General features: G+C 43.8%; 1 protein-coding gene and 1 non-coding gene across 6 annotated transcripts in view; one reads left to right on the top strand and one right to left on the bottom strand.

Moving 5' to 3' along the window:
* The window catches only part of Bin2 (bridging integrator 2), a 30,731-nt gene extending 22,956 nt beyond the window's left edge, over positions 1 to 7,775 (top strand). For 2 of the 5 annotated variants that reach the window (XM_020161965.2, XM_074083401.1), the window contains exons 10-13: positions 1,127 to 1,895; positions 4,704 to 4,793; positions 6,485 to 6,559; positions 7,317 to 7,775. In XM_020161965.2, coding sequence (XP_020017554.1) covers positions 1,127 to 1,895; positions 4,704 to 4,793; positions 6,485 to 6,559; positions 7,317 to 7,346 — 964 coding nt within the window. In that variant the 3' untranslated portion in view covers positions 7,347 to 7,775. The remainder of the gene's footprint in view (positions 1 to 1,126; positions 1,896 to 4,703; positions 4,794 to 6,484; positions 6,560 to 7,316) is intronic. The other 3 variants (XM_074083400.1, XM_020161966.2, XM_074083399.1) reach the window with 3 other exon arrangements.
* Positions 7,776 to 11,562: 3,787 nt separating this feature from the next.
* LOC141426044 (U6 spliceosomal RNA) lies at positions 11,563 to 11,668 on the bottom strand. The gene has a single exon (XR_012451156.1). It is a non-coding gene; the product is annotated as a U6 spliceosomal RNA (small nuclear RNA).
* Between the last annotated feature and the right edge of the window lie 1,012 nt (positions 11,669 to 12,680).

Below are 12,680 nucleotides of genomic sequence, written 5' to 3'. Positions count from 1 at the left end.
GCACACAAGGAGGTGAAGGAGGAATCAAGCTGATGTTGGCTAGAGAAATACTCAACACAGTACATAGCACACAGTAGGTACTGGGTAAATGTCATAGTTGATTTGTGTTTTTCATGGTGATTAGGTTCGATAGAGTTGCCATAGACATAAATACTAAACCATTGCCATTCAGAAAACACGTTAGCTGGGTGCCAGTGGCTCATGCCTGTAATCCTAGCTACTTAGGAGGCAGAGATCAGGAGGATCCTGGTTCAAAGCCAGTCCAGGCAAATAATTTGAGAGACCCGATCTCGAAAAAGCCTATCACAAAAAAAGGGCTGATGGAGTGACTCGAGGTGTAGGCCTTGAGTTCAAAACCCAGTACCACACAAAAAAAAAAAAAAAGAAAGAAAGAAAAAACAGTGCTAAGATTCTATAAGCCTCCAGTCACATTTTAATCAACAAATCAGTACATAACCTTGTTTTATGTGAGTGCTTAAAGACATTATTTCATAGAGCCGTTGCTTCTTTAATATTTGAACTTACAGCCAACAGCACCATAACTCATGCCTGAATGAAGTTTGCCTAACTCACACATTTCCTCTGTAAGGCACTCACTTCAGCTTGGCCCCATTTTAAAAGCAGTCACCCCAAAGAAGCACAAAAATGCAAAAAGCCATGATGAAAGAGCTAGTTGTTTACAGTCTGAGAGCTGAAACAGAAAGACAGATGGTTGCCTTGTTAAGTCTCAGCTGAGACAGTGCGCATCAGGTGAGCCATTTTTCACCATTCACACATGTCCACGAATGACTGGGAAAGCGCCTGAAGTATTGACTTGGGGCTGAAATAAATAAGTAGGTGAATTCACAAATAGAAAATCTGTGGATCATTGTTCTCTTCCCCGGAGGAAATATTTGTTAATAACCTGCTGTTTCTCTTAGTCTCTTTTCTTTACATATTTTTAGATAATTGAGATCATGATACAGATATAATTTTGTATTTTTTTACATTATTTTATAACATAAGCATAATTACCAATTACCCTAACATCATTTCAAGTTGCTTTATTCTGTTTTATTATTGTGTGCATGCATTATTGCTTCAGGACACAGGTGATTTCTGAATCCAAGTGCCCTTCTTTTCTTAGCAGCAGCAGGCGCTCTTTAGTCATCTCCTCCCCAGTTCGAAATTCTACTGTGACCAGTCCTCTGACTTCACCTACCAGTCCCTCTGCAGGCTGCTTGATCAGTGAGAGCGAATCCATCCCAGCAGCTGAAGAAGAGCTGGCCCCTGAGGCAGCACAGGGAGAAGACAATTTGGAGACCAAAGAAGAGCCCTCAAAAGATGAGGAAATGGAGGAGGATGAGTCCGAAGCAAGCTCCTCTGAGGAGGAAGCTGAGGAGGAAGAGCCTCTTCCAGCCTGCAATGGCCCAAACCAGGCCCAGCCACCTCACGCTGGCCAGGGTGACAAGTCCCATCAGGAAGTTCTCCCTTGCTCTCCAGCCCCGCAAGCAGGCAAAACCCTGACCTCTTCAGAGGAGCCACCATCTCTCCCAGAAGTCATCCTCCGGACCCGCACTTCTAGTGAAGGTGCCGAACAGCCAAAGAAGAAAACCTCTACCCAGAGAACCTCAGCACCCCCCAGTAGGCCTCCTCCACCCAAAGCCCCTCCAAGTCCCAGGCCCTCTTCAGGGAGTATGCCCTCCAGCCCTCCAGCCTCTGGAGGGAGCTCACCCACCAGCCCCAGGGCCCTCTTGAGCCCTGGGACTCCAAGTCCCAGGGCCTCCTTAGAGGCCTGTCCTAATCCAGAACCCCCAGAGAAGCCTCTGAGAACTCCTGAGGCCAGAGAAAAGGAAAACGGGCACAATCCGAACCCAGAAGAGCTTTGCCCTTCCCCCTCCTTGAGCATCTCCCAGGTAAGAGAGGGTCTGCTTGAGTCTTTCATTACCCACTTCCACCCTCCCCCTCCCCACAACATTTTTTTTTTGCAATACTAGGGATTGAACTCAGAGCCTTGTGCTTGCTAGGCAGGTACTCTACCACTTGAGCCATGCTCCTAGCCTTTTTTGTTTTAGTTTATTTTTCAGATGGAGTCTTGATTTTTGCCCTGCTTTCCTCTCTTGCATAGTTGGGATTACAAATGTGAACCACCATGCCCAGCACCCTTTATTCTCTTTTACCCTCCATGTAGGGAATCATTAGGATACCCCATAGTTGATGTCATTATTTTACGGTCTCAAAAATACTCCTGAAGCCAGTGACTCACAGCTGTAATCCTTGCTACTTGGGAGACTGAGACTGGGAGGATTGTAGTTTGAGGCCAGCCTGGGTAAATAGTTCATGAGACCCCCATCTCCAAAATAACCAGAGCAAAATGGGCTGGAGGCGGGGCTCAAACGGTAGAATACCAGCCTAGCAAGAATGAAGCCCTGAGTTTAAAGTCCAGTCCCACCAAAAAAAAAAAAAAAAAAAAATTCCTGGACCCTTTTTTTTGCCTCTGAGGATTGTTTCACGTCTTCATAGCAACTAATTATAATAATATAATATTTGGGTAATTGGCTTCTATAAAGGGCTTGTCTCTAATATTATTATGAGCAGATTCTTACTCATTTCTGTTTTTTGATTCAAGATCTGGGAGTTCCCAATATAAAGAATGTACATCTTTGGATACCAAAGACTTTTGGATACCCAAATGTACAGTCTTTGGAAACCAAAGACCAAAGACTTTTGGATACCAGAGTTTTCCCTTTTAAGCCGGGCACTGGTGGCTCACACCTGTAATCCTAGCTACTCAAGAGGCAGAGAGCAGGAGGCAAATAGTTCTTTAGACCCTATCTCAAAAAAAACTCATCTCAGGGCTGGCAGAGTGACTCAAGTGGTAAAAGCACCTGCCTAGCAAGCATGAAGCCCTGAGGTCAAATCCCAGTGCTGCCAAAAAAAACCCAAAAAAACAAGGAGAAAAAAATCAGAGTTTTCCATTTTCTTTTTGTTTTGTTTTTGAGACAGGGTCTTGCAATGTAGCCCAGGCTTGCCTCTAACTCATGATCTTCCTGCCTCAGCCTACTGTGTGCTGGGATTACAGACAAGCACTACCATGTCCAGCTCTCTCTCTCTCTCTCTCTTTTTTTTTAATGGTTGGTGGGGGAGGGTATTCCTTCAGTTTATCATATTGTGACTATGGTAAATAGACTCTGAGAAAAATTGCAGTGGATTTCCAGGGTGTATCTTTGATGAGAGGAACCTAGAAGCATAAGTTCATGGAGGTCATGAAACAAAAAGAATGGCCTTTTGAAAGGTGAGAATTTAGATGAGAAAAAAATGAAACATCAACCCACGGAAGAACAACTAGTTCTATTAGGATCTGGAAATCATGTCATGTTCTAATTCAAAGTATATGGAAAGGCTGTCACATAGAAGAGAGATCTGACCTATTCTTTGAGAATCCAGAGGACAGACCCTAAAGATTTTAAAAGATAAAAAGATTTTTTTAAAAGATACATTTTGAATCAGTAAAAGAGGAACTTTCAATAGGCATCTCTGTTTAAAATGGAAAACATATGTGAGAGAAAGGGAGAGGGTATTGTGGGGTCCAGGAGGGCCACTCCAGGGGCTCTTATCTTCACCAGGCTTAGGAATAAGCTCACAAGACACAGATTGTGCAAACATAGGTAGATTTATTAGAAAAAGAAAAGGGTGGAGAGGGCAGGGGGCAGGGGGCAGGGGGGAGAAATGGCCCAAACAATGTCTGCACATATGAATAAATGAATAAATATACCAAAAAAACATAGGGTGCAGCAGAGCCCGGAAACCGGTGGCTCCCTGCTGAGGCGAAGGCTGGGGCTTTTTATGAACACTTTAACTCTGGGTTACGGTAAGGGTTAGGTGGGTTCTTTCCCTTGGTCGTGGATTCGTGCACACAGGCTCTCTTCGATGAGCTGATCTGTTTGCCCCTTATGGGGGTAAACAACCTTGAGAGCATCCTGTCTGTCAGCCCTGGGGCAGATTTATGAGACCATGTGTCTCCTCCTCAGGGTGCAGGAATGCAAACTTATAACTCCTCTTCAGGGTGCAGGGCTCATAGTGCTCTCCATGGGGGATGGGCTACTGACTCACTCATCTGTCCCTTAGGTTCCCAGACCCAACAAGAGGATCCAAAGATCTGACTCCCCCCTCCCTACCACCAATGGGATGGGATAGGTCACATTGAAAAATAGTTCTTTGATATTAAAAGCTAAGGATATGTGATCTGTGCAGGTGGAGAGGATCATAGGGAAATTGCCTGACCAAATAGCACTAAGATTCACTCATTCATTGCAGTCACTGAGTGAGCCCTGCTCTATGCCAGGTACTTTTCAGACGAGGGTTATGACAATGAGCCTCCTGGAGCTTATATTCTAGGGGAGGGAAGACAGATAAGAAAGCATAAATAAAATTACAATCTAGTGGTAGTAACAGATATGAAGAGTGGGGGCTGAACTGCAGTTTTAAACAGAGTGGGCAATAAGGAAGGCCAGGACATGAACCATGTGGCTATCTGGAAGAAGAGAATGAGATTTCTGGTACCCCTCAGATCACACCACCCTACTATTGCCCATACCTAACTGAAGGTTGACCAGACTACCTTCTGAGCCATCTGCTAAGAGGAGTGACATGCACAAAGAGTACCAAGGGGTGGCAACCAGCTTGTGAAGGTGTTATCCTACATTGTTCACCTTGATCTACAGGTTTCTTCAGCACCTGGAGAGGTAAGGAAGATGGAAGGCAAAGAAGAGGACAATAAACTTATCTCCGCTGACTCTCCTGAGGTACTAAATGTAAGCCATCCACATTGTTATGCCTTCAGTCTTGGCTCACTTGATGCATTGAAGGCTCTAACAGAGCAAGATGTAAAACTTGCCTGTGGCTGGTTTCTCGGGAGCAGGTATGTGACTGAGACATGTGAATACGCCCAGGATCCGGGCAGGTGAGGTGTAGCCACGTCTCATTTTTTTCTGCACTGAACAGGGTAACTCAGGGTTAGGGGTATACTTCATGGTAGAGCACTTGTCTTGCATATGAGAAGCCCTGGGTTCAATCCCCAGCATTGCCAAAATAAAAGAAATCCAAAATTAATTTCTATTTGACTCTGTATTGTATTTTAGTATGGAGATTCTGTTTGGCTCTGATGAATGATGAAACAAGTTTGTATTCTTGGAATAATCTTATTGTAAGGGAGTCAAGATGCCCTTTGACCATTTTGAGGAACAGTCTAGTGCCACAGTCCCTCCTGGGAAGGAAGTACAGCACACAGACTCCCCTTCAGATGTCTTCTTTACTTTGAGCCTCTCTGGTAGGATTGCTTTGGTCATCAGCTAAGAACACATTTTTTTTTTTTCCTGTGAAATTAAGCAACTAGAGCATCTTAGGTCCCAGCTTGTCAGTGCCACCGATCCACTGAGGCTATGTCCTACAAGATGTGCTCACTGGAGATGCACCACAAATCATATTTTCTCTTAAGCAGAATGATCATGTGTCATAACGTGTAAAATGAGTAAGTAAAAATGTAGTTAGAAAAAAAATCCTGTTCTAGCATTTAACTTTCTGAGAGATAAGGAAGGTGTTGATAATTTTTTAGGAAGCACCTTTGAGCTCATTCATGGCCTGGAAAGGAAAGAGGAAGAAAAAGAAAAAATTCTTTAAGTCTCAGAATTTCAAGTGGCTGACAACACTGTTAGTAATTGGTTCTATTTTCTCTTTTTTTTTTTGGCAGCACTAGGGCTTGAACTCAGGGCCTCACACTTGCTAGGCAGGTGCTGTACCAGTTGAGTCTCTTCAAAAGCCCCGGTTCTATTTTCAAATGATGAATTTTATGGTATGCAAATTAAATTTCAATTTAAAAAACTAAAAAAAACATTGCAGTGCTGGGGATCAAGCCTAAGGCCTTGTTCAAGCACCCTACCGCTAAGCTACATACATCCCTAGGCAATAAGTTTGTTTTAAACCTTAGAGTGCTAGCGTCTTCCTGGTATAGAAGTTCTTAGATAGGGCTTTCCGCACCGTGGGTTCCCATTTCAGAACCTAGAACTTTTCCCAAAGAAACCATTATGCCTCTTACCTCTCCTAACTCCTTGTCATGGTTTCAGATCACTTACGTGTGAGAACACAGTGCATTCCTAAGGAGGCTTAGTCAAAAAAGTAGCAGGTAGTGATTTGAAGACCTCACACTCCCACACAGATCCATCTGCAGATACATATCACACAAATCCCAAGGTGTCAGATCACAGAAACAATGCTAGAATCCAAAGATCTGCCTTCCTATGCCAGCAAATCATTTCACCCTTTAGATCTTGGTTTCTTCTAGGTGAAAGAGCAGAGAGGGAAGCCTTGCCTGATGCTTTGGACTCAGAGAACCAATGCATGTTTGTCCTTTGTATTGTGTACAACCTTTGAAAAGTGTAAGGCACAGAAGACCCTATGAAGCTGAGAGGTCCAGCCACCTCTCACTGGAGAACTCTTGTCTTTGTAGGGCCAAGACCTTCAGCTTCCTATCTCTGCAGATCCAGGAGAAAACAATGTCTCAGCACCTGAGCCTCAAGAAGAGGTAAGACCAGATATCCAAAGAACAGGATGGGTGGTAAGATTGAGCATTTGATGAAGAGGGGTGTGTGGCTACAGACTGGAATGTTCATTGTGGGCTCCAGGAGTAAGGAGAATCCAGCTGTGACCAGGGTCAAGCAGGTGGGAGCTATGGGAAGCAAGAATGCACTTGACCTTAAACTAACCTTATCTCCTAAGATTTATAAGTATTTATTTAATTATGTCTGCACTTACTTCAAAGCAGAGCCCAGTTAAACAAAAAGCATGCAAAAACTTCATATACATCTCATATATATGTACTATGCTTACACTCATGCAATGTAGCACAGTAAGTTTGTCACAGAATGGTGACATCACTGAAACCATGAATTAGGCAAGTACAAAAAAAAATGCATTCTAGAAAATAAACTTGCTAAGGATGAGCCACAAAATTGGTTCCAGACTCTCCAACCTCTAAGAAGAAAAACACCTGACCAGTTCACCAGGTCGTGGTGCCTGTCCCTTAGGAAAACAACAGCTGCTGTTACTTAGATTGAAAAGAAGTTTCTCCTGTGAATCCTAAAAAAGAGGCAAATGATGTAATGAGCAATCTGCCACAAGTCCTTACAGCAATCTCAACAACCAGTTTCATATCACCACCCACAGTAGAGGCCAGTGGCATTCCATGAAAATGGATGCAGGAGAAAGTAGTTGAGTTTGTATCCTTCTTGAGTGGTTGGTGGAGGGTAGGAGCATCTGGTGCAGTCATGTTTACATTCCAGGTATCTACAAGTCAAGACACAGAACTCTGAAGAGAAACTGCCAGGACCTCCCAGTCACCCGTCTCCACACATCTTCCTGAAGAAGCTCCTCAACCCGAGGGGAAAGGTCAAGGGGCATAATGTAGCATTCACTTCCAGGTTCTCTGGCAGGCTGAATGCTGGAAGTCTATAAAGGCCTGCCATTAATGGAGGCCGAGGGAGGGAGGGTGGCAGGCTTGGGGGAGGAGAACATTAGACTCAGGGAGTATTTTAATCAGGCTTAAACATTATTAGTAGACTAAGAATAAATATTAAAGTGAGGCCGTAATGACTAAAGAGCAAAAGTATCTTGTACATGCAGACACACCACACACACAGGATAGTGGACATCTGTGCCTTTGATTTATCACTCATTTGGCAAGATTTAAAGCCAAAAGAACAGATTATCAGATTGTTCAATAAAGTGTGATTTTGACTAGATGTGGACTCACTGTTTGACATGGGTTGTTTCTGCAGCTATCTGTTTTCCATTTTGATAAGGTTATTAATTTTACTCCAGGTTCAGAAAACTTCAGTCATATCCCTGACTCCAGCCTACCCTACCTCCTGGCTGCAATTCCTTTATGGTGCCTCTCCTCAATCCAGATACATTATTACATAAACCAATACTCTGGGGAAGGGGTTGTAGGTCAAAGCTGGATCCAGTGGTTATGATCTAGTACTCAGTGTGAATAAGGATCTGGGCCCCATAGAAGTAGATATGAAACTCCAAGTAAAGGGAAGGGATACAAAGTATAATTGTATAGTGGAAATGGCATTAAGTTTGGGTCAGAAGTTCTGGATTCAAGTCCTACTCTTCGCTTTCTATGAATATTTAAAAGTAACTGATGTCCTGCCACCTTGGTAAACACACACACACACACACACACACACACACACACACGCAAATGCCCTCCCACATTTGTTCTTGTTTATGGGGGTGATGATGTCACCATCAGTCATTCATAAGCATGGATTGAGCACCTTCTCTGTCAAGCACTGAGTACTGGTACTAAGTACTAGAGAAATACGATGAGGGAAGAAAGAAAGATCTTTAGGAGGTGGTGAGAATGTTGAGCAGAGAGCAGAATGGGAGGATTTAATGATGGGTTAGAAGGGGACACATGACCAACACTGAGGTTTTAAGGAATTATTCTAGGTTAGGCTTCAGAGACTGGAATCTGGTGGTGTCATTTCCTAAAACAGTGACAACAGAAGGAAGTGCATTTATTGGGGCCCTCTGGTTGCAAGAAACACACTGCCAAAATTAAGCAATAAGGGATATGTCAGAGGGCTAACACTGCAAGAGCCAGCCCAGGGATGTCTGTAGCTGGCTCTCTGTGCGCTGTTGCTCCAGGAAGCTGCCCCTAGAAGACAGCCTCAGCTACCTCCTGCTACTGTGCCCTTCCTAGATCTAAATTCCCTGGAGAAAGAATCTGACCAGCCCAGATTGCATGATGCATCATCCCATGGCTAGGGAAACGGGGAACTGTAACTGGCACGACTTGGGGGCGGGAAGGGCAGGACATGACATGCTGGTGTCTGTAATGATAGAAGGTTGAGGGAGGAGTGAGGAGGGTGGCTTACAAAAAGCACAGAGCAAGTTTTAGGGATGATAGAAATTATGTACCACCACAATTATTATTACGGGGATAGTTTAATAAAGCATACAGTAGACCCTTGGTATCCGAGGGCATATGGTTCCAAGGAGACTGCAGTTGAGGAAAAAAACCCCAAATGCTCAGGACGAATAGACTTTAAATGCAACTGACGATAATACTGGACCAACTGAGCGCTCCCCTGGCAACTGAGCTGTGTAATGTTCACGTGGGAATTTTTTTTTTGACCCCTCTTGGTCAAAACAGCATGTACTAAACCTGTGAATAAGGCGGGCTTATTGTACATATGTGTCAATGCTTGTCAAATTGTAGTTTATTGTGCATTAATTTTGCCTTGATGTTATAAAAATAACCCTAGGGGTCTCCTATAAGCGTTGGGCACAGGAGTTTGAGGTACTTGTAGGAGATGAAAGTATATGCTTATATTTGGGAGTTGTTTTTCTACTTTGTTTTTATTAAGCATTATATAACACACTGCATAACCATCTAGCAAGGACAGATGACAGTAACTGAGTTCGTTTCTCATCAATCAGGAAAATGTTTCATTAATCAATGCTCCCAACCCTCTGATATGGAGTAAAAATGAAATCCAGATGCATCTGTCTCTTTCCCTCAGGCTCCACTGATAGGGATAATGGGTGGCCCTTTTTTCCTTGCCCATTAGTCAACTTTTGGATGTATGAAGTGGTCACTCCCAGGAGGAGCAAGCCCACACCTATGAATGGCAAGTTCAGGGAGAAGTTGAAACCACATCTTGGTTATCTGCACCAAAATCTTTTGCAGTCATTTTTTCTAAAATTTAACCCTGTTACTCTGGTTTAAAGAGTAGCCTTCCCAAGCTCTCCACTATGTGCATCAGTACTGAGCAGGAGAGTGCATGCCTCTCTAGAGAGAAGGGATTTTCAAAATATAAAAGCCTTACTGCCTACTTATAACAGCTCTCCTAGAAAGCATGCCCTCTGGGATTGATTCTGGGATTCAGAATTGTTGTTGGGAGGAATGCTCTAGGGGTCTTGGAAGGGTAGAGAAGATGCTGGGAAGGCAGACAGCTCTCTGTGCAAGGCCCGCTACAATCTTCACACTCAGCTGGCAAAACCCTCTTCAAAGGCTTTGCTGACCCTCAGCTCCCAGGAAACAGATCCTCCTTGGAGAGTGTGCCAGAGAAGACTTGTAGGGACTTATGGTCTGCTGGGAAGAGAAGCAGTAGCTGTCACAACAGAGGCACAACTGAAGTGGAATTTTTGCTAAATTGTGAGATGGCACTTCATATCCATGTGACCCTTCTAAAGGCCCCAAATAGGCAGAGGAAAGGCTGCCCAATTGCGGACTGTCTCCATTAGGAACCAAACTATTTTCCCTGATTTACAAAATGGCAAAGTTCTCCAGGGGAAAGGCTATACTGCCATCCTAGCAGCAGCATAAGACAGGGCTGACAGCCAGTAAAAGCAGGTGCAGATGACTCTGTTGTCACTGCCCTGAGGTCCCTGGAGATCTGTTGACAAAAGGTTGGCTGCTGCAGTTTCTGAAGCTTAGCGTTTCATCCTTGGAGAATGCTGGAGACTCACCCACCACCTATCTGTACACATCTCTATGTAGAACTAATTGCAGGTGCATCATCTAGTTCCTGCACACCTCCCCCCCATATGAAGGACAATATTGACAGACTGGGTAGGAATACAGAGAACTCTAGCTGGGTGTGGTGGTGCAGGCCTGTAATCCCAGCACTTGCAAGGCTGAGGCAGGAGGACTGGACATTTGAAGACTGGACTCCTCAAAAAATTAAAAACAAAAAACCAAAAACCCCAACACTCCCCCCCCCAAAGAATTGTAGCAACAAGACATATCAAAGATATAGGATACACCAAAGACACACATGCAGACTACGTACAGAATTTTTCCTTTCATGCCAAACTGGCTGCTTAAGAATGTGCATATGGATCCCATTTTTCTGTAAGTTTATACTTTTTTGGGGGGCAGTACAGGATTTGATTCGGGTTCTCACAGCATTCTACCACTTGAGCCATAGCACCAGCTCTAAATTTATACTTTTTAAGATACTTAAGTGAGAAGGGAATCATGTATCAGCAGATGCTCCAAGGTTGTATTTTAAAGAGAGAAAAAGATGCATAGGAGAGGCGATGGATAACCATCAAATGAAATTGCGAAAGTGGCCAGCAAATCAGCAGGGAGTCAGTGGGGCAGGAGCTCTGAGGCTGTGGGTCTAACATTTCATCACACTGGAATATGGGGTTGGTGGAGTGGCTACAGCGCCTGCCTAGCAAGCATGAGGCCCTGGTTCAAGCCCCAGTACCGCCAAACAAAACAGAACAACAACAACAACAAAATACTAGAATATGCTAGGGGAGACAGACCTAGACACAAGAAAGATCCCAAGCTAAAGTAAATGCAAGCAGTGGTCTTTCTTTGGAATCTAGCCTTTAGGATTTGAATTTCCTTTTTTCTCTTGGATATACCCTTCTCTGAGAACTGGCTAGATTGAGTTTTATTAACTAACACTCTTTGTCTACATGCTTTGCCTTTCTTGGGTAGATTGGCAGTTTCCCACTCACGAGCTTCTGTGTCACTGGTATTGTTTTGCCTTTTTTTTTTTTTTAATGGAGTGCTTCACGAATTTTCATGTCATCCTTGCACAGGGGCCATGTAATCTTCTCTGTATCATTCCAATTTTAGTATATGTGCTGCAGAAGGGAGCACTTGCCTTTTAGAAATATAAACAAAGTGAATTTCATCAACTTTTCCTGGGTTTTTTTTTTTTTTCCTCCTCTGGTTTTATCAACTAACATTTTAGAAATGGAGGCAATTACTCCTGCCTTATCTGTGGCTTTTGTTCTCTTACTTTTGTGGTTCTTTTCACTTTCTCATATGAACACCCCAAATCTGATAACACCTGTCTATCAATGTATATAAATACTGATTTCCAACCCACAGAGCTCAGAGGCATTAAGAAGGAAGCACAGATATGCGTATCACTGAGATGGAAGGCAGAGTCCCTCTAAGAGGTCCAACCCTAAGTAGACAGTCAAGATAACAGTCACTAGCATTTACTGAGCACTTAGTATGTGCAGGTGAGATTCTAATGTTTTCTAGGTATCAACTCATTCCATCCCCACAGGAACACTACCGTAGAAGCCCAGGAAAGAGAAATGAAACAGAAGTAGCACATCCAAGATTGCACAGCAGAGCCAATTCCAGGGCCTGAGTTATATAGAATGACATCCTCTTAGTCATTGAGTTCCTCTGTTTAATTTGGAACCATTTCCTGTCACCAAGAAGTGAGTCAAGAGGCAGCTAAAGAATGGCACTCATTAATATTTAAATTGAGGTATTTACCATGTACTAGAACCATAGTGATGAAATGATTTAACAGGCAATATCACTTTCAATCCCTTAGTTTAGAGATGAAGAAACAGAATTAAGAGGTGTTAAGTAATTTGCCCAAAGTCACAAGCCAGCAAACAGCGGAGCTGGGGCTTTGCATCAAGTCCAGGCCGACCAGGTGGTGCCTGTTTCTCTCCCCACCTCGCCTCGTGCCTCACAACCGACAGATGTGCCCACTAAGGGAGCTTGCAGTCCAAGCTTTGGGTCACCAGACCTACTTGTGCAAATCCAGGTACAGGTAACCATGCGCTTTTGCTGAAAGTCAAGTTTCAGCCACTCGGGGTGGGAGGAGATCGGACGGCCGGGTTAGCCGGGGTGCAGGTCCCGT

The sequence above is a fragment of the Castor canadensis genome, chromosome 8 (genome assembly GCF_047511655.1).
Source record: "Castor canadensis chromosome 8, mCasCan1.hap1v2, whole genome shotgun sequence".
NCBI lineage: Eukaryota > Metazoa > Chordata > Mammalia > Rodentia > Castoridae > Castor > Castor canadensis.
The sequence above is the reverse complement of the archived record's forward strand: the minus strand, read 5'-3'. Positions and strand labels throughout refer to the sequence as shown.